Source organism: Mixophyes fleayi, chromosome 6 (assembly GCF_038048845.1).
Source record: "Mixophyes fleayi isolate aMixFle1 chromosome 6, aMixFle1.hap1, whole genome shotgun sequence".
In the NCBI taxonomy this organism is placed as follows: Eukaryota; Metazoa; Chordata; class Amphibia; order Anura; family Limnodynastidae; genus Mixophyes; species Mixophyes fleayi.
Window position 1 is genome coordinate 217226394 of NC_134407.1, and position 26165 is coordinate 217252558.

The window sequence follows — 26165 nt, forward strand, 5'->3', positions numbered from 1 at the left end:
CTCATTCCTCATGAGTCTCTGAAGGTGTTCCTGTATTCCTCGTGTATTCAGCGCTGCTGATTCCTGTAGTTTCCAAACCACTTCTATTCCTGTGGTTTCCATACCACTTCTACCATCAACTGTATCATCAGGACTGTTTGCTGATTCCTATCCGCTGCCTCCGTGCACTACAGTCTTCTAAACCACTTCTACCATCAACTGTATCATCAGGACTGTTTGCTGATTCCTATCCGCTGCCTCCGTGCACTACAGTCTTCTAAACCACTTCAACGTTATTTTATATCAATGTGACTGTTTGCTCATTGCTATCCGCTGCCTCCGTGCACTCCAGCTTTTACTTCACTCACCTGCTTCTCATCAAGTCTGTTTGCTGATTCCTATCCGCTGCCTCTGTGCACTACAGTCTCCTGCTTGCAACTCGCCTGTGTTCATCATCGTGACTGCCAGCTGACTACTATCCGCTGCCTCCGTGCACTACGGTCTCCTGCTTGCAGCTCGCCTGTGTTCATCATCGTGACTGCCAGCTGGCTACTATCCGCTGCCTCCGTGCACTACAGTCTCCTGCTTGCAACTCGCCTGTGTTCAACATCGTGACTGCCAGCTGATTACTATCCGCTGCCTCCGTGCACTACAGTCTCATCTCATCTTTGCTGTGACTTCCTCGAGACTGCCGCTTTCATGACCATCTGCTACACTTCGTGATCAACAGCTCCTGCCCTGCGCTGCACTCCTGTTTCCCATCGCTGTTGGTTCCTGTGGTTGCTACTGGTTACCTCCGTGGGCCGCTGAGCCCTGCTGCTGTGGTCAGCGCTATCGTCCATCTCCTGCTGATCCACTCTCCACGCCTTCACGTGTTCCACTGGTCTCTACCCTCCTGTCAGCACTGGATTTGTATCTCATCTACTACCCTCTGCTGGATCATCTCCATTCTCCTGGGTCTCCTATGAGTCCAGTTCCACGTGTTGCTGACTCCTGTGGATTCGTGTCCCTGTTGGTCTACTCACCTGTGCGCTGCACCTGCTAGACCTCTGCCTCACCTGTCCAGGGACTTTCTATCCAGTCGGCCTCTAGCCGCTCAGGTACCGCTACTATCCCATCTGACTGCTACTGCTGAACCACGGTATGCATACTTCTCATTGACTGTGCTGTGTATTGCATATCTTGCTGGACTGTGTTTGGTTCTCTCTGGAGTCTGCTATCCGCTGAGTCTATTGCCATCATTGACTGTGTTATCATTGTGCTGGACTACTTCAAGAGACTTTCTAGATTGCAGACCTGCTCAGTCATTTATATATATATATATCTATATTGTGCATATTACTGTGGATCGTGTATAAGGTGCCTGTGTATATCCTGTGTTGCAGTCTTCCCCCGTGCACCTCCTCACATATATATTCAGTGGTACAACTTGCTGATGTCAGACCACTGATCCCTGTTTCCGGTATCACCTGTTCCATCCTCCTCTCACATAGCAGTGGTACAACTTGCTACTGCAGACCACTGACTACCTGGATACCTCCACTTGGATTCCATTCCTTCACTCAGACAGCGGTACAACTTGCTACCCGCAGACCGCTGACTCTCATCACCTCCTTGTTTCTGTTGGACATTCCTCCTCACTATAGCAGTGGTACAACTTGCTATCGCAGACCACTGACTATCTTCACGTGTCCTTGTCCATACAGTTCCTTGTGTATTATTATCTCATTATTACCAGTGTTGCTAGTCATAGACTTTCCTGAGCATCTCATCGGCCATCATTTCATGTTCCGTGATCACCCAGCTACCAGAGTACCCTATTACCATCTACATTGCTCTGGTAAGCCTACCATCTGGTGATCCCTGGGTAAAGACTCCTAGTGCCCGTGACACTGGGTTGATTACTTGAAGGATTTTGAAAGGTCCAATGTATTTGGATGCAAACTTACATACATGGAAGTTTTAAACATATGTTCCTAGTTGACAGCCAGACTGTGTCTCCTTTTTATAGTGCAGCAACAGCACGTTGTTCTTTGTCAAAAATAAAAATTGTAGTGTTTGCAGGAGCTCTTGAGATTGAGATTTCTTGAGAATTTTAATTAGGTTAGATCAAATAATAGCGAAATCCTAATACAAAGAGTAGGAGGTAAGAAAGAGAATTGTGAAACTACAGTTCATCCATAGACAGTGAAGAAGGGAGTAGAAAAGGAGGACTTATGAAAAAGGTTACTATGTGAGAATTTTACCCATGGAAGTAGGTCCTTCCAGTTATCTTGATTAGAAGAAGTGTAGAGACTTATGCAAGTCTCCAAATTTGATTAGGTGTCTCAGTTTGAACATTCATTTGGGGATGGTAGTATGAGGAAAAGTCGAGACGGATATTAAGGTCTTGCAGAAAGAAATTGTCACAGAAAAATCCACAGAGGTAGATATGTGGAATTTTGGATCCAGAATAGGGTAATTTTCTGTCTCCCCAACATTTGGACTGCCTTCAAACGCTTGAGAGAGAGCATCAGCTTTCTTGTTCTTGTCCCTCGCTCTAAAAATAATATTCAGATCAAATCAAGAGAAAACCAGAGACCAGCGGGTTTGGCGAGGTTTCAAACATTGAACAGATTGAAGATACAGCAGATTTTTATGATCAGTAAAGATGGTTACTGGAAAGTGGGAACCTTCAAGAAGATATCTTCATTCAGCTAGGGTGGGTTTAATTACTAGACGTTCTGTATTTTCAATTGTATAGTTTCTTTCCACTGGAAGAAACTTTCAAGAAAAGAAACTGCAAGCATGTGACTGCCTTGAAGGAGACCTCTCAGAAAGTACGACTCCTACCCCAACAGAGGAGTCATCAACTTGCAAGAAAAAAGGCATGGTGGTGTCAGGTTGTTTTAGGATAATTTCAGTTTGAGGGAATTGAATGCTTCAGATGCGGCTGCGGGCCTATTCTTAAGATCCACCACTTTACGAATGAGAGAAATGATGGCAGTGGCTAGTGTGGAGTATTCCTGAATAAAATGTCTGCAGTAATTGGCAAAGCTGAGAAATCGCTGGATAGCTTTGAGGCTTTTGTGGCCATTCCAGAAAGGCATAAACCTTTTCTGGGTCCGTTCATAGACAAGGGCCTTACACTATATATCCGAGAAAAGCCATTTGGATTAGTTCGAAGGAACACTTCTCTAATTAATAGTAGAGCCGATGTTAGCGTAGACCTGATAGGACTTTACAAACGTCAAGGCATTGAGAGAAAAAAATAAGATGTCATACAGATCAACCATCACACAGGAGTAGAGTAGATCTAGGAAGACTTCATTAACAAAGCTCTAGAAAATGGGCGGGGCATTACAGATGCTTAGGGCATCATAAATACCTGTAGTGAACTTCTCTAATAATAAATACTGATTTCCAGTCATCCCCTTTACGGATTTGAATCAAATTGTAGGCACCACAAAGATCGAGTTTAGTGAAGATTTTGCCTCCTTTGGTGTGATCGAACAAGAAATGGAATTGGGTAGTGGTTTGAATGCATAATGAATCTCTGCTGCAAGTTTTCTTTGATATTCTCTGCCATGGCTTGAGTCTCGTGAAGGGTGAGAGGATAAAAAAGTCCTTGTGAAGGGGTTTTCCCAGGAAGACAATCCCAAGCTTGATGAGGCAGCAAGATCTCAGATTTTGCATAGGAACAGAAGGAGTAATAGCCATAGACTGGGTAGGTAACATTGAAGAGGAGTGACTTTATGTAGGTAGCGAGACATATAGGCAGGACCCCATGCCAATAAATGGGAAGACGACCAATCCAGATGAGAAGAGTGCAGTTGAAGCCAGGGAAAGACCAAGATGATAAGACTGGTGGTACGAGGTAAAACAAGAAAGGATATCTGTTCCCGATGTAAGGCTCCCTCTTGAAGAATTAAAGAAATGGATACAGAATACCCATAGCTGAGAAGCATATGACGCTGGTTACCAGGAACTAAAGAATAGGCACAGATACAGGATACCAGTGGAATTCAGAGAAGCCAAATAATCCAGCATTTTAGCAGGCTACAGGACTTGAAAATCACGCACCATTTTGCCAGATCAACTGCTTTATATAGTCTGAGTTGATGAGAGGGCATCAATAACTATCAGACAATGGCTGAACAGGACAAAGCATAAAAGACGGCAGACACGAATCAAAGAAGGCAGCCGCCATCAGAAGATGGAGGACCCGTCAACGCCTGGATGAAACCTGACAGAGGAGGCCCTCTTTGCGCACCAGACTCAGGTACTTGAGCTGGAGGGTCCAGTGTGTGACAATTTGTTCTGACAGTGGAGAGTGTAGAACAAGAGACTGTTGTATTGACTGAACAAGGACAATATGTGAATCTCTTCTGTAATAAGTGTTTATTACTCACCTGTGTTAATATCTGTAGGGATTTGTCCCCCCTTACACTGCTGATCACCCCTCACATACGGCTCTTCTTCTCCCTCTATATATTCCATCTTAATATCAGTCAGATTGGCACCCTAGATAACCCACAAAACAATAAAAAAACACTTTAACAATGTCTGATTTCATTAAGATCAAACAGATTATAAAGATTATTAGTGTATAAGACCCTAAACTCCATCTACCTGATAATTATTTGAGATACTGTGATTTTCCTCTATACAATCCTGGGAATGAAGAGGATGGGGACATCTCTTAGGAGTATTTATGTTACTGGATCCATCTGTAGGAGACACACAAAGAGTGAATACACAGCTTTCATGTGATTATCATATGATGTGTGTACATTAACCTAAGCACCCTATAGCTTGATAGTAAATGCAGCATTCCTGCTTTCCCTAAGTATATAAGGTGGTATTCGCTTAAATGTTGAACCTTAACACTACTGAAATACAAAATAGAATGGTATTTGTGCGCGCATGATCCACATACAAGAAAAGATAGGAAACTGTCAGTAAGAGCAGTTAAGAATCTGTAGAACGTCCAATCCTTTCACATAAGTGCAAAAGGGGAATAGTTTGATCCATTGTTCCAGGGATATGTAGATAAATCTGTATGTGTTATTTAAAGGATGGTAAATATGTGCAATTAATACCAGATGGCGATGTGTATGCCTTATACAATTATGTACAGAGCTCCCTTGGCCGGAAGTGGCAGGCAGCCTTCCCCGTTCTATGGTCATGATGCGGGGACGGTGCCTGACAGACTCATGTGGTGGGATTAGTGGTGGGTATGGGTTGTTGGTATGGTTCACCTGGGGGTAAATGTATCATAGTGCGGTTTGTACAAGTCGCCGGAAATCGGCGAGATGACAGCTTAAATTTAAAGCGGCGCTGCCTTGTAAAGGGAAACTTCCCTTTACAATGGCTGAACAGGACAAAGCTTAAAAGACGGCAACCCCAAATCACATCCTCCCACTTGTTCCTAAAGAGGTTGGCATAACTCGGGGTGAACCTGGTCCCCATGGCAGTACCTAAAGTTTATAAATAAACTATGTCCTGAAACCAAAAATAGTTGTGCTTTAAAATAAAATTGATACTATCTATAATAACCTTGGTCTGGATTGATGGTATAAATTTGTGCAACATGGTATTGAATGCTGTCTAGACCTTGAGAATGGGCAATTACAGTTGTGACGTCACTGGTGACCAGCCAGTAATCCGTATAAGACGTCACTTATACGGATGTATGAGAATCACCATAGAGCATGTGGAGGAGACTGGTCAGATCTCTTGGCTGGAAGCAAAATGATATTATGTGAGGAGGAGAACAGGAGTCTAATATGGGCTGGTGGTTCTGGTCACCATTGGGCAGATGTTTTTTCATCTTTAGATTGTACAGACAGAGGAGGGTGTAGAATAAGAGATTATTGTAGTGACTGAACAAGGAGAATATGTGACTCTTCTGTAATAAGTGTTTATTACTCACCTGTACAGATATCTGTAGGGATTTCCTCCTCCTTACACTGCTGATCACCCCTCACATATGTATCTTCTCTCGCTTTATCTTCATTCATAATATCAGTAACGTCTTCACTCTAAATAAACCATACAACTGTAAAATAACCTTTTTATAACCTGTCTGATTTCATAAAACAGTAGAATATCAGTGTATAAGACCCACACAGCTGCTCTACAGATTTGGTATTATGTAAGACCATAAATTCTATCTACCTGAAGCTCCTGTGGGATACTGTGATTTTCCTCTGTACAATCCTGTGAATAAGGATGACGGGGCATCTCTCTGGGGTATTTCTGTTATTGGATCCATCTATAGGAGACAGAGGGTGATGGAATACACTGTTTATATGTGATTATTATAAAAGAGAGAGCAGTTTTGAGGGCCACATTTGATAAAGTCTCCTCTTACCCAGTGATGTCATTGTTCAGTGATTCTCCATCTGTGCACCTAATATATGTACATTATGAAAAAGCAGTGATTACCAGATACTAGGAATACCACTAGAAAACCCTATAAAATACCAGATTATAAAACTAATTGGACATGTAGGGCAAATAGTGATAATTAAAGCAGATTCCTTTATATACCGAAAACAATTGAAAACATCTATCAATGCGAGCATAAAACAGAAATTAAATGTCCATAATCATTGATGCATGTTAGATATCCACATCAGTAGTACATATTGTATAGATGTTATAGTATTCTATTTTGACCATCAATATGTGCTCTGTATTCCTAAAAACCTTTTTCTCTTCTTCTTCAAATGAAGACAGGATAATCATAGATTCGTTAGTGATTGTACTATGATGACCCAATGTTGATTTAAATAGTCAGCAGAACTAAACCTCATAGTAAATGTAGAGAAATGTTTATATTTATTCTCGGGTCCGTTGTGTTTCTGTGTGCAGATATAGAATATATGTCTGCAACTCATCCGGTGATTACCGGCTAAGTGACTGGCCGGGTTATGGAACCGGATTTTGTGCTCTGCTCTTATTGTCAGGAGTTTTTCAACAGTCCTTAAATAACTTGCGGCTATATGATAATTCCTGCATCTTCCTCCTCGACTGTCCCTTCCACCTCCCCTTGAAATCAGGGGGCGACGAGTACAGGAGCCGTGGCTTTTCGGAAGTTCTAAGGAATCACCTACGTGTTTCACCAAGTTCGGCTTCATTAGGGATAATGTTTGGCAATAGCGTCATATTGTTAGGGGGTCTGTTTTTATACCTGCCAGAGTTCTGATTATGCAAATTTCCTTGTATTCCATTATATGTAGGTTTGCTGTCATGTTTCCTCATAAATAAGTTGATTCATTGTTCGTGTCAGGCTTATCCATCTACAGCAGAATTTATAAACTGACATTCACATAATCTAAATGTATTCTTTAAAAACATTTGATGTAAGTGCGCATCGTACAAAGTTAATTCATTATGCACTTTAGAACAAAAATATAAATACTAATCTTAACTGTATAAATTATCTTATAACATATCAAATATCTGTCATTTCCTTGTATCACTGCCTTTATATAATTTCACTATAAAATTAAATGTATTAGTAAAGCCAATACGTAATAATTAGAATTGGTCAGAGCAAACTCCTATGAAAATTCAAATTCACTGTATATTACAGTCATTATATTACAGTTAAATAACATATCGGGCAAATAACCCGTATTTGTTTATTTTAGAAGGATATTGGTCCCAATCCTATTTTTCTCTTTCGTTTATAGATCCTTTACTTTCAAACTTTTATAGAAATGGTGCTGGTTCTAAATCTAAATTAGGACCTCTTGGAGTTAGTGGGCCTGATTCATTAAGGAAAGTAAAGCAAAAAAATGAGTAACCTTGCACCTTGGCAAAACCATGTTGTATTGGAGGATAAAACTAAACTTAAAATGTGGGGACAGATTTATAGTTGGGGTAGGGCATGTCATAGATCAACTTGAAATTTTAGTGTAAAAAATAAGTATTTGTGTGTTACATGAAAAAAGTCAGTATTTAACTTATGTGAAAAATAATAAACTAATATGCACCCCTTGCACTGCAACATGGTTTTGTCCAGGAGAAAACGTACTCATTTTTATGCCTTACCTTCCTTAATGAATCAGGCCCAGGTTTCTTTCAAGTCTTCTTTTTCAGGTTTCATATGACTCTTAACTAGAGACGTTTTCAAATGTTGTGCTTTACCGTATACAATATGTTTTTATTTGGATACTACTCTGTAGTTTTTCATCTCCCAAAAGAGTATGCCAATGTTTTTGTAAGATTTTTTTTTCCAAAGATTTAAACTGGTCACAGTACTGTGTTATAAACAGTATATTATCACCTTCTTTTATAGATTCAGAGTGTTTGTGTTGTTTCCAAACTTTTTGATGTCTGTAAATTTTTCTTCTATTAATTCTTTTATATAGTTGTTTTCTAGAAATGTCTTTGTTTAGACAGTAGTTTTTGTCCTATATTCCCCAATTTCAGTGCCGTTCCTTCTTATTCTGCAAAACTGTTCTCCTGGAATATTTTTGAACCACCTTGATGGTTGCTTCAGGCTGGAACGAAGCTATTACTATGTACTTCTCTGATATATGTTCTGGTTGCTATCTGGTTATTTTGTATAGGAAGTTCCAGATCCAGACACACAACCTTTTATTGACTTATATTTGGTGTGAATGTAATCCATGTTGATCTCCTTTCCAGATACAAATAATAATATCATCAATGTTCCTTTTCCACATTACCTTACGGGGATTGTTCGACCAGATGTTAAGGTTTTCCCAATAAGCAATGAATAAAGTTGCATAACTTGGCGCAAATTTTGTGCCCATTGCAGTTCCCCTTGTCTGCCTATAATGAATTCCATTAAACATGAAATGATTGTGTTATAATATGAACCTTATTTATTCCATATTGAACTCAATTTGACGTGGTGGTATATTGGATTCTGTTGTAGGAATGGAATTAACATACTTAACTCCTGGTTCATGATCAATCACTGAATATAATGAGGTGATGTCACATGACATAATGAAGTATTCTTTTTGCTACTCAATTTGTTCTAATAACTTTATTACATGTGTTGTGTCTTTCGGTGGCTTTTCTGCTGTGAGACAAAAGGTTGCAAAAATGAGTTGATACATTGAGATAATCTCGAGGTGGAACAATCAATACCTGAGACGATGGGTCTTCCCAGTGGTTTCTCCAACTTCTTATGTATCTTCGGGCAATGATAAAAGACAGGAAGTCTTAGATGTTGTATATAGATAAATTTAAACTTTTTTATTAATGATCTGTTTGAAAAGTGAGTCTTTTAGAAAGCGTTCCAGATCTTTAGTGTAGTTATTTGTTGGATCTTTTGGCAAAACTTCATATGTGGTGACATCTTTAGGCTCCTAAATCTTGTATTATGCTTCATTTGGTATCACTATGCCTCTACCTTTGTCTGCGGGTTTGATGATTGTTCCCTTCATGGTTTGTATTTGCTTTAGTACCAATTTCTCATTCATCTTAAGACTGTATTTACTATCATGTGTCTTGATTGCCTTGTGTCCTTCTAAATACTCCCACTCCTGCATGGAGAAATAGACAGTGACATCCTCACACGTTAGAGGAACATGACACACGATGATTTATTTACTAGAAGGGCTGGGTTCCTCCACTCTTCCAAGTAAATGTCTGGAGTTAAGTCCTCAGCTTGTACTTTTCAAGTCAAAGTAAATGGGTGACAAACCAACTCTTCTAATTCTGTCACCTGTGTCCACTGACCTTCGCTTAGCGTCACTTAAGGGTTGGCCATGGCCACAAGACATGGTTTCAGGTCAAGCAAGCAGTGACATGCATTCTAGCTAGACTACAATTTGAACCGTAGGGTAATTAAATATGTATAATACATGAATTAAGGTTCGAATAGTAGAGGTCAAGAGATAGTAGAATAAATATAAACTCTCTCAGCAGGATGGGGTAATTATATACTAGTGTAGTGGGTGACGGCATTATGAGGAAATTATAGCATTGTAGTAGGTGACCGTAGCTTGGGGTAATTATACTGACATAATATATATCATTTTGCCATATTCTTCTTTGGACAGAAATAGTCCTTAAAATGTTAAGAGGGGTTATTTGATTCCTCAATAAAAATGTAGAGACCACTTCTGCCAACGAGTAATTGATTACTTACTTATTAGTTACTGGAGAATATATGACAGTAGGGTAATTAAACAAATGCAACATATAATATATATATAGGAGTACAATGTATTTAGTAATGTACTAAAGAATGTCTTAATTTTTAACGCAAGTGCAACAAGTTTAAGATCCTGCACATCATAATTCATGTATCATATATACATATATATATATATATATATATATATATATATATATATATATATAATATCCCATAATATATCTATGTAAGTACTTACCCTCTGCCAGTCTCTGCCTCCTCTCACTCGGAAGATGTTACACAACCAACTTCCAGCCTATACCTCCCATCCGACTTCTGGTCTGTGCGTTCCACCCGACTTCTGGTCTGTGCGTTCCACCCGACTTCTGGTCTGTGCGTTCCACCCGACTCCTGGTCTGTGCGTTCCACCCGACTTCTGGGCTGTACGTTCCACCCGACTTCTGGGCTGTGCGTTCCATCCGACTTCTGGTCTGTGCGTTCCATCCGACTTCTGGTCTGTGCGTTCCATCCGACTTCTGGGCTGTGCGTTCCACCCGACTTCTGGGCTGTGCGTTCCATCCGACTCCTGGTCTGTGCGTTCCATCTGATCTCCGCCCTCTGCGTTTCTGAGACAGGAAGTGTTTTCCATTTGATAAGCAACTACCAGGTGTGCGTTCAGCAGGAGGAAGCAGGGAGAATAGATATTGTTGTGTGTTTGTAGCAGGTAATGATTTTAGTATTATTAGATAAGTGGAACAGACTGATGTCTGGTTGTTGTTGTTATTATTATTTTAAATTTGGACTGTTATTGTTTGCTACTGGATTACATTTATTATATATTGGATTATATTGTTATTATAATACAGCTGAAGCAGCCCCATGTTGGCCCATTATTATTATTATTATTATTATTATAATACAGGTGGAGCAGACTCTGGTGACCTGTTGCCATATTACAGGTGGAGCAGACCCTGGTGACGTGTTATTATAATACAGGTGGAGCAGACGCTGGTGACATGTTACTATAATACAGGTGGAGAAGACCCTGGTGACCTGTTGTTATAATACAGGTGGAGCAGATCCATCTCGTATGAGGTTCCCCCTCTCGGTGCCCCTCAATGCTTCCCTTCAGTACAACAGTTAAACTAGGGCATCCTGCATTTGCCCCAGTTGCTAAGAGCTACTCTGGCAGATCTATATAGGCCGTGGCATTGCTATACTTGAAAGTAATACCTAAAGTCTAGCACCATGCACTACCATCAATCATTAAGATTTCATTCACATGTTACCAATATTTATATATTCTAAATATTGGGCAAAGTGCAGGTGATTAAAATCACGTTGGGTCAGTGTGTACACAATGAACGTTTTGTTGGTGCTTCTTCAGGGGGTAGAACCCGCAATGTTAAAATCATCGATTTATAAAGGAATATAAAGGCCTATCATTATCTGCTAATGATAATTGACTTTTTTGGGAGCAGAGTCATCTCTCATGATTCATATTGACATCTCCTGTATGCAGCATGTCTCTATATTGACCATAACACCTGCACAAAGTGCTCAATCGTATTTAATCACCAGTGCAAAACTAACAATGTATGGGGGCAATTCAGTTATTATTAACTTTAATTTATAGGGCTCCACCTGAGCTCCACAGTGCTATACACAGGGCATACAACAAGAGAGTACATGGTATAACAGTACAGTAAACAAGTAACAATACAACTGTCATCACAGCTACTGGGGTGCAAGGGGTATATTCAGCACAGGCTGAAACTAACAGGTTTAGAGCCACTGAAAGAGGTGCAAAAACAATAGAGGAGTGGAGTCAATGGGCAGAGATCCCAAGGGGTAGGTGCGCAATGTAGCTGGTGAGCAAAAGCTATATGAGAATAAGAGGGAAGAGGACCCTGCTCAATAGAGCTTACACTCTAAAAAAAAATGGGCAGACAAAAGGTTGACACATGGGGGTGAGCCAATATAAGTGGACCTGAGTGCAAGAAGCAAGACTGGGAGAGATTGGGGATGAAAGTTATACTACATGGTGAGTGGTTGACTGGTAGGCTTTTTCAATGACTATTTGAAGCTATACAGGCTAGGAGGTAGCCTGATAGAACGAAGGAGATCATTCCAGTGGTGGGGGGCAGCATGGAAGAAATTTTGGATAAAGGAGTGAGATGTTACCAGAGGGGTGAAACGGTGATGGTCCTTGACCGACCAGAGAGGGCGGGAGGGAGTATGTATGGAGATGAGGTTGGAGATGTAGGGAGCAGGTGAGTTGAAGAGGGCCTTGTACGTCAGGGTGAGGAGTTTTGAAGAGGATTTTGTAGGAGAAGGGGAGACATTACGAGTGATATTGTAAAGCTGGAAGCGACAGGATTGAGCATGAGATTGAATGTGAGGGGTGATGGAGAGGAAGGAGTCAAGAATGACACCCAGGCATCAGAGTTGGGGAACAGAGGAGATAGTGGTGTTGTCAACAATGATAGAGAGGTGGGGAGGGAGGAGACTCTTGATGATGGGAAGACAATAAGTTCAGTTTTCGCCATGTTAAATTTGAGAAAGCGTAAGGACATCCAGGAGGAGATGGCGGTGAGGCAACTGGACACGAGAGAGGAGGGAAGGGGAGAGATCAGGAGATGAGATGTAGAGTTAAGTGTTGTAGTGATAGAGGTAATACTGGAGGACGAAGAAACTGGTTATCCAGGGATGATAAGAAAGCAGAGGGCCAAGGACACAATCCTGTGGGACTCTTTCAGAAAGGATGGATGGGGGGTGGAGTACCAGAGTTAGAAAACAGAGAAGGAGCGGTTGGTGATGTGGGAGGTGAACCACAAAAGGACGATGTCAGAAAGGCCAATGGTGTGAAGGGTGTAGGGTAGAAGAGGGTAGATCCACTGTGTCAAAGGCTGCAGAGAGGTACAGGAGGATAAGCAGGGAGAAGTCGCCCCTGGATTTAGCCAAGAGAGCAATGGTGACTTTGGTCCAGGAAGTTTCTGTGGAGTGGAGGAGGCGGAAGCCAGATTGGAGAGGATCAAGAATGTTGTCAGAGCGGTAGCTGCCGAGATGGTTGTAGACAAAACCGCTCCAGTATTTTAAAGACAAAAGAGAGCAGCTAAATGGGGGGGGAGGGGTAGTTAGAGAGTGAGGTGGGGACACGATTGGGTTTATTAAGAATGGGTGAGACAAAAGCATGTTTAAAGGATGAGGGGAAGATTCCATTGGAGAGGGACAGATTGAAGAGGTGAGCAAGGTGGAAGCGGGCCGTAGGGGTGAGGGAGCGAATTATGTAAAAGGGGATAGGATCCAGGAGGCAGGTTGAAGGTGGAAAGGATAATAAAAGTGAATGAAATTCATCACCCATAATGGGATGGAAGAAATACAAGAGGTGGTAGTGGAGGGTGGAGTGGTAGGAGTGGCCGAAGAGTGAAGGACTGAGGAGATTTTGTGTCTGACAGCCTCAATTTTGAAAGTGAAAAAGGAAGTTGAGTCATGGGCAGTAAGGGAGGATGGAGGGGGGGGGGGCAACAAAGACACTGGGATTGGAGGACTGTGAAAAGATGAGAAACTTGAAGAAAGATTGTTTAGTGAGGTAGAGGGCAGCACTTTAGGATGAAAGGATGAACTTGAAATTAAATTTACCAAGGAATGAGCTTTCCACCAGTGGTGCTCAGCGGTACGTGTGCATTTTTGAAGGAACCGGGTAAATTTGGAGTGTCAAGCATAGGGTTTAGAGGGGCAAAGTTGGACAGAAGAGGCAGGGGCAGCAGAGGGAGGCCACTTGGTTGGGGCAGACCAGGGTGGATAGAGCAGCATTCCAGGTGAAGAGATGAAAATAGCAGGATCAAGATTGTGTCTAGAAAGGGTAGGTTATGGCATGGGGAGGGGTGTAAGAGATGAGGAAAGTGTGAAGGAGAGATAATGGTCAGAGAGTGGGAAAGGATAGTTGGGAGAGTCAGAAAGAGCACATAGATGGGAGAAAGACAAGACCAAGTGAGTGAGTGGGGGAAGAAATCCATTGTGAGAGGCCAAGGGAGGAAGAAGGGGCAAGATGGACTGAGGAGTTGTCGATTGGGATATTAATGTCACCTAAGATTATGGAGGGGAGGTCTGAGGAGTGGTAGTGGGGAAGCTAGGCAGTAAAATTATAACAAAATTGGGAAGTGGGACTGGGGGGGGTGGAATATGACTGAGACATGGAGATGGATTGGGTAGAAGATATAGAGTGGACAAAGGAGACTGAAATGGACGGCTCAGGGGAGAGGACATGAAAGTTATAATTGAGGTATATGAGAATGCTCACCCAGCCACCTGGGCGGTCATCAGGTCTGACAGAGAGTCACCCATAGGAGAGTATCAGTGGAAGAAAGCCAGGTTTCTGTGATGGCAAGAAGGTTAAGAGTGTTGGAGATGAAGAGGTAATGGATAGAGGGCAGATTGTTGCAGATGGATCTGGAATTCCAGAGAGCACAGGAGAAAGGGAGAGATATGGATGACATTGCCAGAGTTTCTGGTGCATGGGGTGGGCTGGTTTTGGGACCCAGATGGAGGCAGTAGGTGAGGATGAGTATTGGACGGGAGCAAGGAGACATAGTAAAGACTAAGGGAGTAGGGAGAAGAAGGATGGATGGACTATTTCCTCTTCTTTCTTTGCATAAGCGGCCTGGCCTCTCAGACTTTCCAGTATTCTCTAGCACTTTACAGGCTCTGGACATTTCCACTCTTTGATGTGCAGAGACACATCTTTCTGAGCTTTATATGCCTCCTTCCCAGCCTGGGTCAGCTGGATCCCAGAGAAAGTTATCAACCTCTTGTATCCCACCTCTTGCTGGTCTCTCCCCAAAGCAGCTAGGTGTAGCTCGCTATGTCGGACGCATGGTGCCTGCCTCTCTGTTCCTGAGGGTATCTCTCGATTTCAGCAGTGCCTCCAATGTAACATTCCTTTGCATCACTCTAGAATTGGGTGTTGCTGAAATGCTGTGTTAGTAGTTTTCTTTGAAACAATTGTACCTATTAATTCCAGGTCTTTCTGAAGCTCTCCACAAGTGGTCCTTGGACAACTCTTCTGATAATTTTTTTCCACTTCTGTCAGAATATTTGTGAGGTGCACCTGGTCGTGGCCGGTTTATGGTGAAATGATGTTCTCTCCACTTCCGGATTATGGCCCCAACAGTGCTCACTGGAACATTCAGCAGTTTAGAGATACTTCTGTAACCAATGCCATCAGTATGTTTTGCAACAATGAGGTAGGGAAGGTCTTGAGAGAGCTATTTGCTTTTACCCATCATGAGATGTTTCTTGTGTGACACCTTTGTAATGAGACACCTTTTTATAGGCCATCCGTTGTGGCTGAACCAGCTGGCAGGATTGCTGTATAATTACTGATAGATTTCAGCTGGTGTCTTGGCTTTCCATGCATTTTTGCACCTCCCTTTTCTTCATGTGTTCAATACTTTTTCCCTGAGTCATTTCACATTATTACACAAAACTTAACTTATGTGCATCTATGGTTTGATTTATTTGCATGTGTGGATTGCAAGGGCTGTTGCTGACATTTGGTATAAATTTCTTTACCTTAGCCACATTAAATATATATTTACTGAGAAAATCTTGATGTGTTCAATACTTATTTTACCCGCTGTATATATATATCTTTATTAAAAAGGTTGGGTGAACAGGTGCCTCCAGTTTTTTATTAAACAGAAAATAGAAAACATCAAAATAAACACCTTGCCTGTTCGGCATTAACTAAGCACACAGTAAGACCCTCTCTCCTGTGAAGGACCTTCACACATACAAAACATAGAGGTAATTACAGAGTCTCTCTCTCAATGTTGGTGAGATCTATCGTTATTTAGTGTATTAATAGTAACTGTTTCCATGAACTACAGTGTAGGTTATAAGAAATCTGGTTGATTGCTTATCAATGTTGGTGTGAGATTTTATTTAAGGCCCGCAGGGATATTCAGTAACTTACTCCCTAGTTCCTAATGGGGGTCCAGAGAAGCTAAATGTGCCTTCCTGACAAATCTCTGGCTCCCGATATAATCCTTTTTTGACAACAGTTTGAAAGAGATCACTCTCAAAACATCTATTGAATGATGTAAAGACCATAATTTATTGTTTCAATATTTGAAAACAAGGAATTAGGTTACTAAATTTAATGAGAACATGTACATGAAACACTAAGTGACAATGCCACAGGTTAGTCAGTATACATGACAATATGGAATGCCTGGATGGAATTCCAGGAAACAGCACAATATAAAAGCTGCTATTGGACCGCTAAAGGAAACAGTAAAATAATATGTATTGCCAACTGACATGTGGGACTCTCCTTTTTCCTCCTATTTAAATCATTTTAAGAAAAACAAAGTAAATTCGGTTAGTAGTTATAGATTTTATTACCATATTTGTGTACAGAACACACAACTGTACAGCATGTCCATATATGTACTGTACTGTTGATTAACTATACAAAGAATAAAAAAGTAGAGATACAAAATAAAATCAAACTGAATTTAGAACATATTCCAATAACTTTGGTGTAAACTATAGTGCACAAAATATGAGTTATTATAAAACATTATTAACTTTCATATAAAGAGCAAAACTATAGGACTAATGTTTAAGGTATTACATATATTCCAAAATACAGCAGATGGAGTCATGAAGTTCCTCCTCAGTGATGTCACTGGTTCCTGGTGAATTGAGAGGCTGTATTCTCACGGATGGTTACAGAACACCAATGGCTGCATCCACTGTTTGTTAAGCTATAATTCTTATAAGAACCAACCTAAATTTAGTATTACTACTTTTTTTTTCATATCACTCAGCATTGTACATTGGAAGGATCATGATACAAGCAAATAACATACAATGAAACGGAAGGTAAAGATGACGGACTAATTGAGAGGTGGGGGGGACTACTTGATACATAAAGTAAATATATGCAACCACTGTGCTAGGTCTTGTGCTAGTTCCTGGTTGGCACATCCAGTGACTGTACTAGTTCCTGGTTGGCGCATACAGTGACTGTACTAGTTCCTGGTTGGCACATAGTGACTGTACTAGTTCCTGGTTGGCGCATACAGTGACTGTACTAGTTCCTGGTTGGCGCATACAGTGACTGTACTAGTTTCTGGTTGGCGCATACAGTGACTGTACTAGTTCCTGGTTGGCACATAGTGACTGTACTAGTTCCTGGTTGGCACATCCAGTGACTGTACTAGTTCCTGGTTGGCACATCCAGTGACTGTACTAGTTCCTGGTTGGCACATAGTGACTGTACTAGTTCCTGGTTGGCGCATACAGTGACTGTACTAGTTCCTGGTTGGCGCATACAGTGACTGTACTAGTTCCTGGTTGGCGCATACAGTGACTGTACTAGTTCCTGGTTGGCGCATACAGTGACTGTACTAGTTCCTGGTTGGCGCATACAGTGACTGTTCTAGTTCCTGGTTGGCGCATACAGTGACTGTTCTAGTTCCTGGTTGGCGCATACAGTGACTGTACTAGTTTCTGGTTGGCACATCCAGTGACTGTACTAGTTCCTGGTTGGCGCATACAGTGACTGTACTAGTTCCTGGTTGGCGCATACAGTGACTGTACTAGTTCCTGGTTGGCGCATACAGTGACTGTACTAGTTCCTGGTTGGCACATAGTGACTGTACTAGTTCCTGGTTGGCGCATACAGTGACTGTACTAGTTCCAGGTTGGCACATACAGTTACTGTACTAGATCCTGCATCTGGGCAGATGATAACCACAGCTATAGCACCAGTTCCCAGAAGTCACACAGAGCATTTAATTATAAACAAATGCGTAGTGCATACATAAGTACAAACCCACTTTCTGATTTAGGGAACTACCTGTCAAAGTGCCCAGTTTTTGGTGAGGTAAGATGCAAATGAGCATGGTGGAAGGAGCACAATGCCCCCAAATCCTAATATGTTAAAACCACCTTCATCATTAAATTCCGTTTTTCTCTCCAAAAAGCAATGCACATTCAATTTTACCAACACAATAGAAGAGGCACCTGCAGACTGATATAGATCATTTTAGAGAATAATACCTTAGATGGAGTGACGCGGAGTGCATTTCCTTAATATAGAATCCACTTTATTAAAAATACATAATAAACTAAAAAAACTAAAAATATACATATATATATATATATATGTATGTATGTGTGTGTATGTATATATATATATATATATATATATATATATATATATATATGTATATATCAAACAATAATGTTGGAATAATAGCTCAGTTAAATAAGAATAATAAAAAAAAAAAAAAAAAAATTATATATAAGCAGGGTCACAAACCACCTTAAAAGTTGAGTTATCAGAACCTGTTGCTGACGAGAGCTTCACCTTTTGCAACTCCCTTTCCCATGAAACCAGATATGTTCGCCGGTACTTGGTTGTCCCCAGGAATGATTCTTGAGTAGTGGGCACCACAGACGACTTGACAGTGGGATGCTAAGCATAGATACTGTATCTATGGCAAAAAGGATGCAGGATACACCTGGACCAGATAACGCAGATATACTGAGTAATAAGATGTAGTACCAATCTCCACCAGTATAGCTGCTTGGCAGTATTGAGTAGAGATGGGTGTAGTATTAGTAGTGGCCTGTGTGGAGATGGAGCTGGAGAGCAACACAGTGCAAGGTGCCAGAGCATGATCAAGCTGAAATTTTGGAAGGAGAAACACAACTGACACAGGTGAGTGTGATGGAGTTGATAGCGGGCACCACGATCTTGTGGCTGGGAGATGATCTCACAGATGGAAAGCAGAGTCTAAGAACAGGCAATGGTTCGGTCCAGGCAGCGATAAACGTAGTCGAGTTCACAAGCAAAAGGTCTATCCAGGCAGCAAACAGCGATGGTGAGGTCACAAACATAGGTCAGAACCGAATATCAAACAGGAGCAGACTTTTCACGAAACAGGAGCACAGAAGAGCAAGCATGTGAATGCTATAACCGGCATAGGTTCAGTGACAGGTATTTAAAGCAGTAGTAGCCAATCAGGGCAGGTGTCAGATTGAGCTGCAGGCAAGAGGAATTCAAGTGATCACACCCAGGCTGACAACAACACTGCAGCAGACAGAATGAAAACAGCAATTGTCTGCTGTTCCTAACATGCAGCATGTGTCCAGGGTTACTATTACAGGTCTATTTTTATATATAAAGTTAAAAGCAATCAGACTTTCTAAAATGTGTATTGCATTTTGCTTCCCTACTCAATTCCACATTTATTAATGCTGTGTGTTTTCTTCCTTTCCCCTGACACGTTTCGTCATCCCAAATATGACTTTTTCAAAGATGAAAAATGACACCCGTCAGAGGAACAGAAGAAAAGATGTTTCTTGTGTGACACCTTCCTAATGAGACACCTTTTTATAGTCCATCAGTTGTGGCTGAACCATGATCGCTGTACAATTTCTACCTGTCCCCTGGATCCTATCCCTTCTCGCCTCCTTCGCTCCCTTTCCCCCTCCACCTGCTCCCCTCGCTCACCTCTTTAATCTGTCCCTCCCCACCAGCATCTTCCTCTATTGTTTTAAACATGCTCTCGTCTTACCCAGTCTAAAGAAACCCAATCTTGACTCCATCTCACTCTCTAACTACCACCCTATTTCCCTTCTCCCCTTTCCTCTAAAATACTTGAGAGGCTCATCTGCAACCCTCACCACCTACTTTTCTGAACACTCCCTCCTTGATCCTCTCCAGTCTGGTTTCCACCCCCTTCACTCCACTGAAACTCCTCTCCCCCTCTTCCACCCTTCCAGTTGGGGTCCCACAGGGCTCTGTTCTTGGACTCTTACTCTTTTCACTATACACCTCCTCACTGGATGAACTCATCAGCTCCTTAGGCTTCAAGTACCACCTTTATGCTGACGACACTCAACTCTACCTATCATCTCCTGATCTCTCTCCCTCCGTTCTCTCTAGGGTGTCGGCCTGCCTCTCTGCCATCTCCTCCTGGATGTCCTCTAGATTTCTTAAACTCAATTTTGCTAAAACCAAACTCATTGTCTTTCCTCCTTCTCTTATCTATTTCCTCTTCGACTTCTCTCTCTGTCGACAATTCCTCTAACCCTCCTGTTCCCCAACTTCGCTGTCTGGGTGTCATCCTCGACTCCACTCTCTCCTTTGCCCGTCACATTCACTCTTGCTGCTTCCAGTTACGCAACATTGCACGCATGTGGCCCTTCCTCTCCCAGGATGCCACCAAATCTCTCATCCACTCTCCGATTATCTCCCGCTTGGACTACTGCAACTATCTCCTTATTGGCCTCCCACACTCTCATCTCGCTCCTCTTCGATCTGTACTCAACGCTGCTGCTAGGCTCATTTTCCTTTCTCGCCGTTCCACTTGTCTCCCCCCTCTACCAAGCCCCTCACTGGCTCCCCTTCCCCTTAGAATCCTTTTCAAGCTTCTCACTCTGACTTACAACCAACTCCACTGCTCCCTACATCTCCAACCTCATCTCTATTCACACTCCATCCCGCCCACTAATGATCGTCGCCTCTCTTCCCCTCTGATTACCTCTTCTCATGCACGTATCCAAGACTTCTCCTGCGCCGCCCCCTTCATTAGAACAAGCTCCCTTAGCTCCATCAGAATATCCCTTACTCTGTCCAGTTTCAAACTGACATTAAAACCCCACCTTTTCTTAAAAGCCTTCCAGTCACCTGCTTAACCACCCACCTGTCGGCTACCTCTCCCTCTCTTCTTTTCTCCCCCCTCGACTCTGTCTCCGTTTCACCCTTCTGTCTCTGTCTACCCCTCCCTTTAGATTGTATGCTCCTTTGAGCCAGGCTTTCTCTCCTCCTGTTTCCACAACTTTTAACTTTGCTCTCCAGCTACTCAGCCCACCTCCTCTTGGACCTTCTGCCCTCCGACTTCTCTCACTTTTCTCTTTTCCTCTCAGTGGCTCTTAACCTGCCACTCGAGCCCATTCTTTTTGGGCACAGGTTACCAGCTTGTACCGATTATCCCTCACCCTTTCTCTCTAGCTGTGCTTTGAGCTCCCAAAGTTATTGATTACTGTTAATTGTACTCTGCTGTTTCACCTTGTACTGTGCTATTGTTTGTCCTTCTACGGCGCTACGGACACTTTACGGTGCCCTATAAATAAAAAATAATAATAATAATAGGTTATCTGTTTTGGACAACGCTATATATGAGACGTTGCTGATTTTTATTTATTTACTGAATGACTGTGTTCCAAAATGCAATACATATATTAGAAAGTCTGATTGCTTTCAACAGTCTGTATAAAAATAGACCTGTAATATTAACCCTGGACACATCCTGCATATATATATAATTATTATTTTTTTTAGTCATGTTTAACAAAGATTATTCCAACATTATTGGTTGAAATATATATATTTCATTTTTTTGTGTATTGTGTATGTTTAATAAAGTGGATTTTATATTGAGCAAATGCACTCCGCATCACTCCAAGGCGCCCCTTCTATTGTGTTGGTAAAATTGTCATTATTACTTAGGGATTGGCACTCCCTAGTTAGGGTGCGACTTTTGACTGATTTTTGGGCTGAGTATATATTATTGGCCTCTAGGATCATGAGCGCTTAAGCGTTAGTGTTTATTTTATACTGACCATTCAAGTCTCATTTATACCATAAATCATGACTGAGGGGACATCAGGATTGTATTTACTAAATTTGAATATTTTTATTTCACGTGTATTAATGTCTCTTTCCTGTATTAATTATGCTTGGAAGATCCAAAAAGAATTCCTTTTATTAATATAGGTTGAGGCTTCACTTTACCAGCTCTAAGCATATGCAAAAAATTATTTTCCAGGATGTAAAAGGCCCTGTGTCCATCTGCTAAAACATATTACCCTTCAAGACAAAATCTTGTTTTTGCATGTAAGGTGCATTAGTAAAGCTGGGTACACACTACAGAATTTTCCACCAACTTTTTATACCGATCAATTTTATATACGATCGATGGTCCGATCGCTTGGTCCATGGACTGCATACACACTAGCCTTGTTTTAGATGATAAAGGGAAGAGCGGCCGTCCCGTTAGCGACTTTTTACAGTCATGTTGTCGTGAGCAATGATTTTAATTTCGTACACACTGAAGCAACATTTGCAAGGCATGTAACGATATACCAAAGACATTAGCATAAAGGGGCAGAGCTTTCACTATAGTTAACACCCAAAACCACATAAAAAGAGAAGGATACACTGTCTCTTCATTCATTCCTATTTGTAAACCTACAATGGATACAGTAGAAGAAGAAAAAGCAACTGCACTTTCCCTGCTTGCGGTGGCAAGAAGACTGCGGGTACGGAACCAAAGAGAAATGAGAAAGAATAGATCTTGTTGGAGCAAAGATTGGTTCAATGGGAGGGACACATTGTCTCATATGCCCCTGCTACAGGAGATACGGGACAGCAACCCAGATGACTTTAAGAATTTTCAGTGTATGAATGATGCCACTTTTCAGGAACTGCTCCAACTAGTAACCCCTCTCATCTAGAGGGAGAACACCCATTTAAGGAGATCCGTAGCACAAGAGCAAAGACTGGTGGCAACACTAAGATTTTTGGCAACAGGGAGGACACTGGCAGATCTGAAATACAGCACAGCTATTTCACCTCAAGCTCTTGGTATGATAAATACCTGACACCTGTGATGCTATCATCTAAGTTCTCAGTGACCAGTATATGAAGGTTGGTAAAAAGCAATAGTATTTATTATAAAAAAAAATAGAGGTTTATTACCATACATAAATTTTAAAAACTGTATTTAACTTGTAAAGTGCAATGCAATAATTATTTGTGCCAGAGCAACAGTTTATAATTGTTGGTAGTGCAAAATTTCACTTGTGTCCATTCCAGATGTGTCCCCAGCATGTGGCATCCTTCCTGATGCTATTGGTGTGGAGGTCATACACGGTTCAGACATTACGCTTTGTCCACCCATGGTAGCATGCTGCAACTGTGCTGTGTGAAATGTGTATTATTGTTTGTGTCTGCGGTTAGATGGGGAAATAACTGTGTCCGACCACAAATCTTCAGCGGTTGCCCTACACATGAGGTCGCACAGCAGCCTCTCCATTTCATCTTGTATGCGCTGGCTACTACTTCTCATTTTGCTAGCTATTGTTGCTCCCAGCAAATCAAATTTGTCCTGGTCCTTTCTTTTTGTCATCAAAGTGTTAGCGCAATCAAGCATCTTTTCTGTTAGTGCATCACTTTCTTGCATTTCCCTTATTCTACGTCTCTTTTGCTTCTGAATGTTTTTTGCTAGTGTACTAGCTTGGGTCACGTCCTGGCTGTCAGCAGTAAGCTGGCGTTCATGTGCAGCGCTATTACTTGTTGTGGCTTCCTGGCCTGCAGCATCCAGCAAGAGGCCGTCAGACAGGAGTGCAGGCTGAAAAAGAGCAAAATAAAAATAATGAGAGTATGCAATTGCAAATGTAACTATTTACATGTCTTTATGTTTCAGTTTCCATCGACAGAGGAAGGCTGGAAAGTGATAGTCTAAGACTTTGAGAGGCTTTGGAATTTTCCAAATTGCGGTGGTGCCATTCATGCCAAAACATGTCTGAATTATGCCACCATCAAACAGTGGATCTTTCTACTTCAATTATAAAGGATTTTTTTTAGCATTATTTTAATGGCCATAGTGGATGCGAACTATGAATTCTTATTTGTGGACATTGGAAAAAATGGAAGAGTCTCAGATAGAGGTGCATTGGAGCATACTACCTTCCATAGCAAACTACAAAACAATGCCCTTAACATTCCATCTCCGAGTAGCACAAAACATGGACTAAACTTTGTGTTTGTGGCAGAGGACGCCTTTGCATTGCACAATGTATTAAAACCGTACCCACAAAGAAATCTGAGCATTGAAAGGCGTATATTTAATCACAGACTGTCATGTGCTCGGCGTGTAGTTGAAAATGCCTTTGGGATTCTAAGTAACCGGTTCCGAGTTTTTCATTTTGCCATAAACCTGCGTTTGGACAAAGTTGACAAAGTAGCAATGGCCTGTTGTGTTCTGCTTAACTTTCTATGGCGTAAAAGCAACAGTGGACGTACCTCTCAGGCCAATGTGGACACTAATGCCACGGACATGGAGGTAGTGGGCTTGACACCATTAGAGTGTGGATACTCTAGAAATAGTAGTACATTGGCTAAATTAAATTGGTGTACCTTACCTATTTCAACGGGGATGGTGTCGTGCCATGGCAGAATGATTGCTTATGACAAGCGATTATATACATGTTATGTATTTTCATTGTTTTGTTGATTCTTTTAACATGAATAAACCTGTTACATGACAACATCATAATGTACTGTACTTACTGTGCCACTTGCAGGTATAGCATATGCTTGCTCTACCTCTGGGGATGAACTGCTGTCTATGGGCATGCTGCTAATGAACATACGTGGTTTTTCTTGGTCCCTCACAAAGTGTAAAAGATCAAAGTACCATAGCTTTGGCACATACACGTCTTCAGCTGCAGCTCCTGATTTTTTGGCGGCATCAACTTTATTTAATTCTTTTTTATACACAGTCCTAAGGTTCTGGATCTTGCTTTTTGCCCATTCCACAGTTGCTCCAGGGTGATGTGGCAGACATACTTTTACAAGCTCTTGCATCGCCACATTACGCATAATTCTGTTTGAATAATCGTCGGATTTGGTTTTCCACAAACATGGGTGAGCCCTGTAGGTCTCAATAAAATCCTTCATTAGGTCAGCATTTCTTTCGTAAGCCATTGTGTTCTGTTTGTCTACAATAAAAATAAACATATTTTACATCTGTGGTGTACAATAAAGCAATACAAGTACACATGTATGCACCAATCACAAAGAACTTACCGTATATGTGAATGAATGTACAGCTAAAAATGATCGTAAAATCCCTTCGTATGTAATGGTCCTGTACAGGTTAAAATTATAGCAAACAATCTCCATACACAAAGTTATTATACACGAATAGGCATCACCCACAATGCTCCATTCTCTACGGGCATCATCGCTGAATGGTCCACAAAAAATATTGAAAAAGTTAGGGTGGGTGATGGAGATGTTCAAGAAGAAGAAGAGGAAATAAAATTTACTGCAGTTAAAAGAGCAAAGTCAATGAGCCCAAGAGAGGTGGAGGTGATGGTAAAAGTACTGGACCAGTGCGACTATGACTGTCAAAAGTGAAAGTACAGAAAAGTTAATAATAGAAAGGAACTGATAATGCAAAAACTACTGTGATTATTGAAGGAAGAACTTAAATGAAAATAAATTCCAAGTCCAGAAGAGGTGCTCGGACCTTAAAAATAAAGAGGAAAGGAGACTGGAGCGAATTCGTAGAAACATTAAAAAAAGTGAGTAGCACGTGTAGTGTACCTGTTTGAATGACTTTATGTATTTTATTCAACATATTTATTTTTGGCAGAACGAATAATTAACGGTGAGAAGGCCTGTTTAGATACCACTAATGTAATTGATGTTGAATGCCAAGATATGAAAGAAGTTATACACGGAGATATTTCAATGAACATGTGTAGACAACTAAACGCTTTGGACACATACCTGTACCGTTATAATAACCAAAATGGCGCCTGTTTTCCAGAATCTATGGAGGTTAAGCCTGCGATTGTGCCAGAGGGACCACAACACAAACTGATCTCGAGCAGTGTGCAAGGTGAGCAAATGAGACTATTTCTGGTGTTGGATTAAGACTTTTATTAACTTTATTACATATATAGAAGTTTAATGGTAAACATTTTTTATTTTCTTGTTTCCTAGATACCATCGTCATATTCTATGAAAGTTCTGAGGGAGAAAAAAACGTTCTAAAACTCCAGGATTATTTTAAAGAAATGAAAGGGAATATAACCAACATCAAGAAAAAATTAAAAACCTTGAGAATACTTTTGTTGAAATGTATATACTGTTTGGAACTGTTCGGCCACAAACCAGTAGCACCTTTACAGTGTAATGCTATTTTTTTCACTTGTAATATTCTACAATAAAAAAAAATGTACTTTTTCCTGCAATAAAACT

General features: G+C 41.2%; 1 protein-coding gene across 1 annotated transcript in view; it reads right to left on the bottom strand.

Annotated features, from left to right (window-relative positions):
- Positions 1-26165, bottom strand: part of LOC142095487 (uncharacterized) — a 66556-nt gene that overhangs the window by 14630 nt on the left and 25761 nt on the right. The window contains 6 exon segments of the mRNA XM_075178432.1: positions 4371-4482; positions 4591-4688; positions 5894-6002; positions 6139-6222; positions 23125-23523; positions 24465-24895. Of these exon segments, the coding sequence (XP_075034533.1) occupies positions 4371-4482; positions 4591-4688; positions 5894-6002; positions 6139-6222; positions 23125-23523; positions 24465-24895 (1233 nt within the window).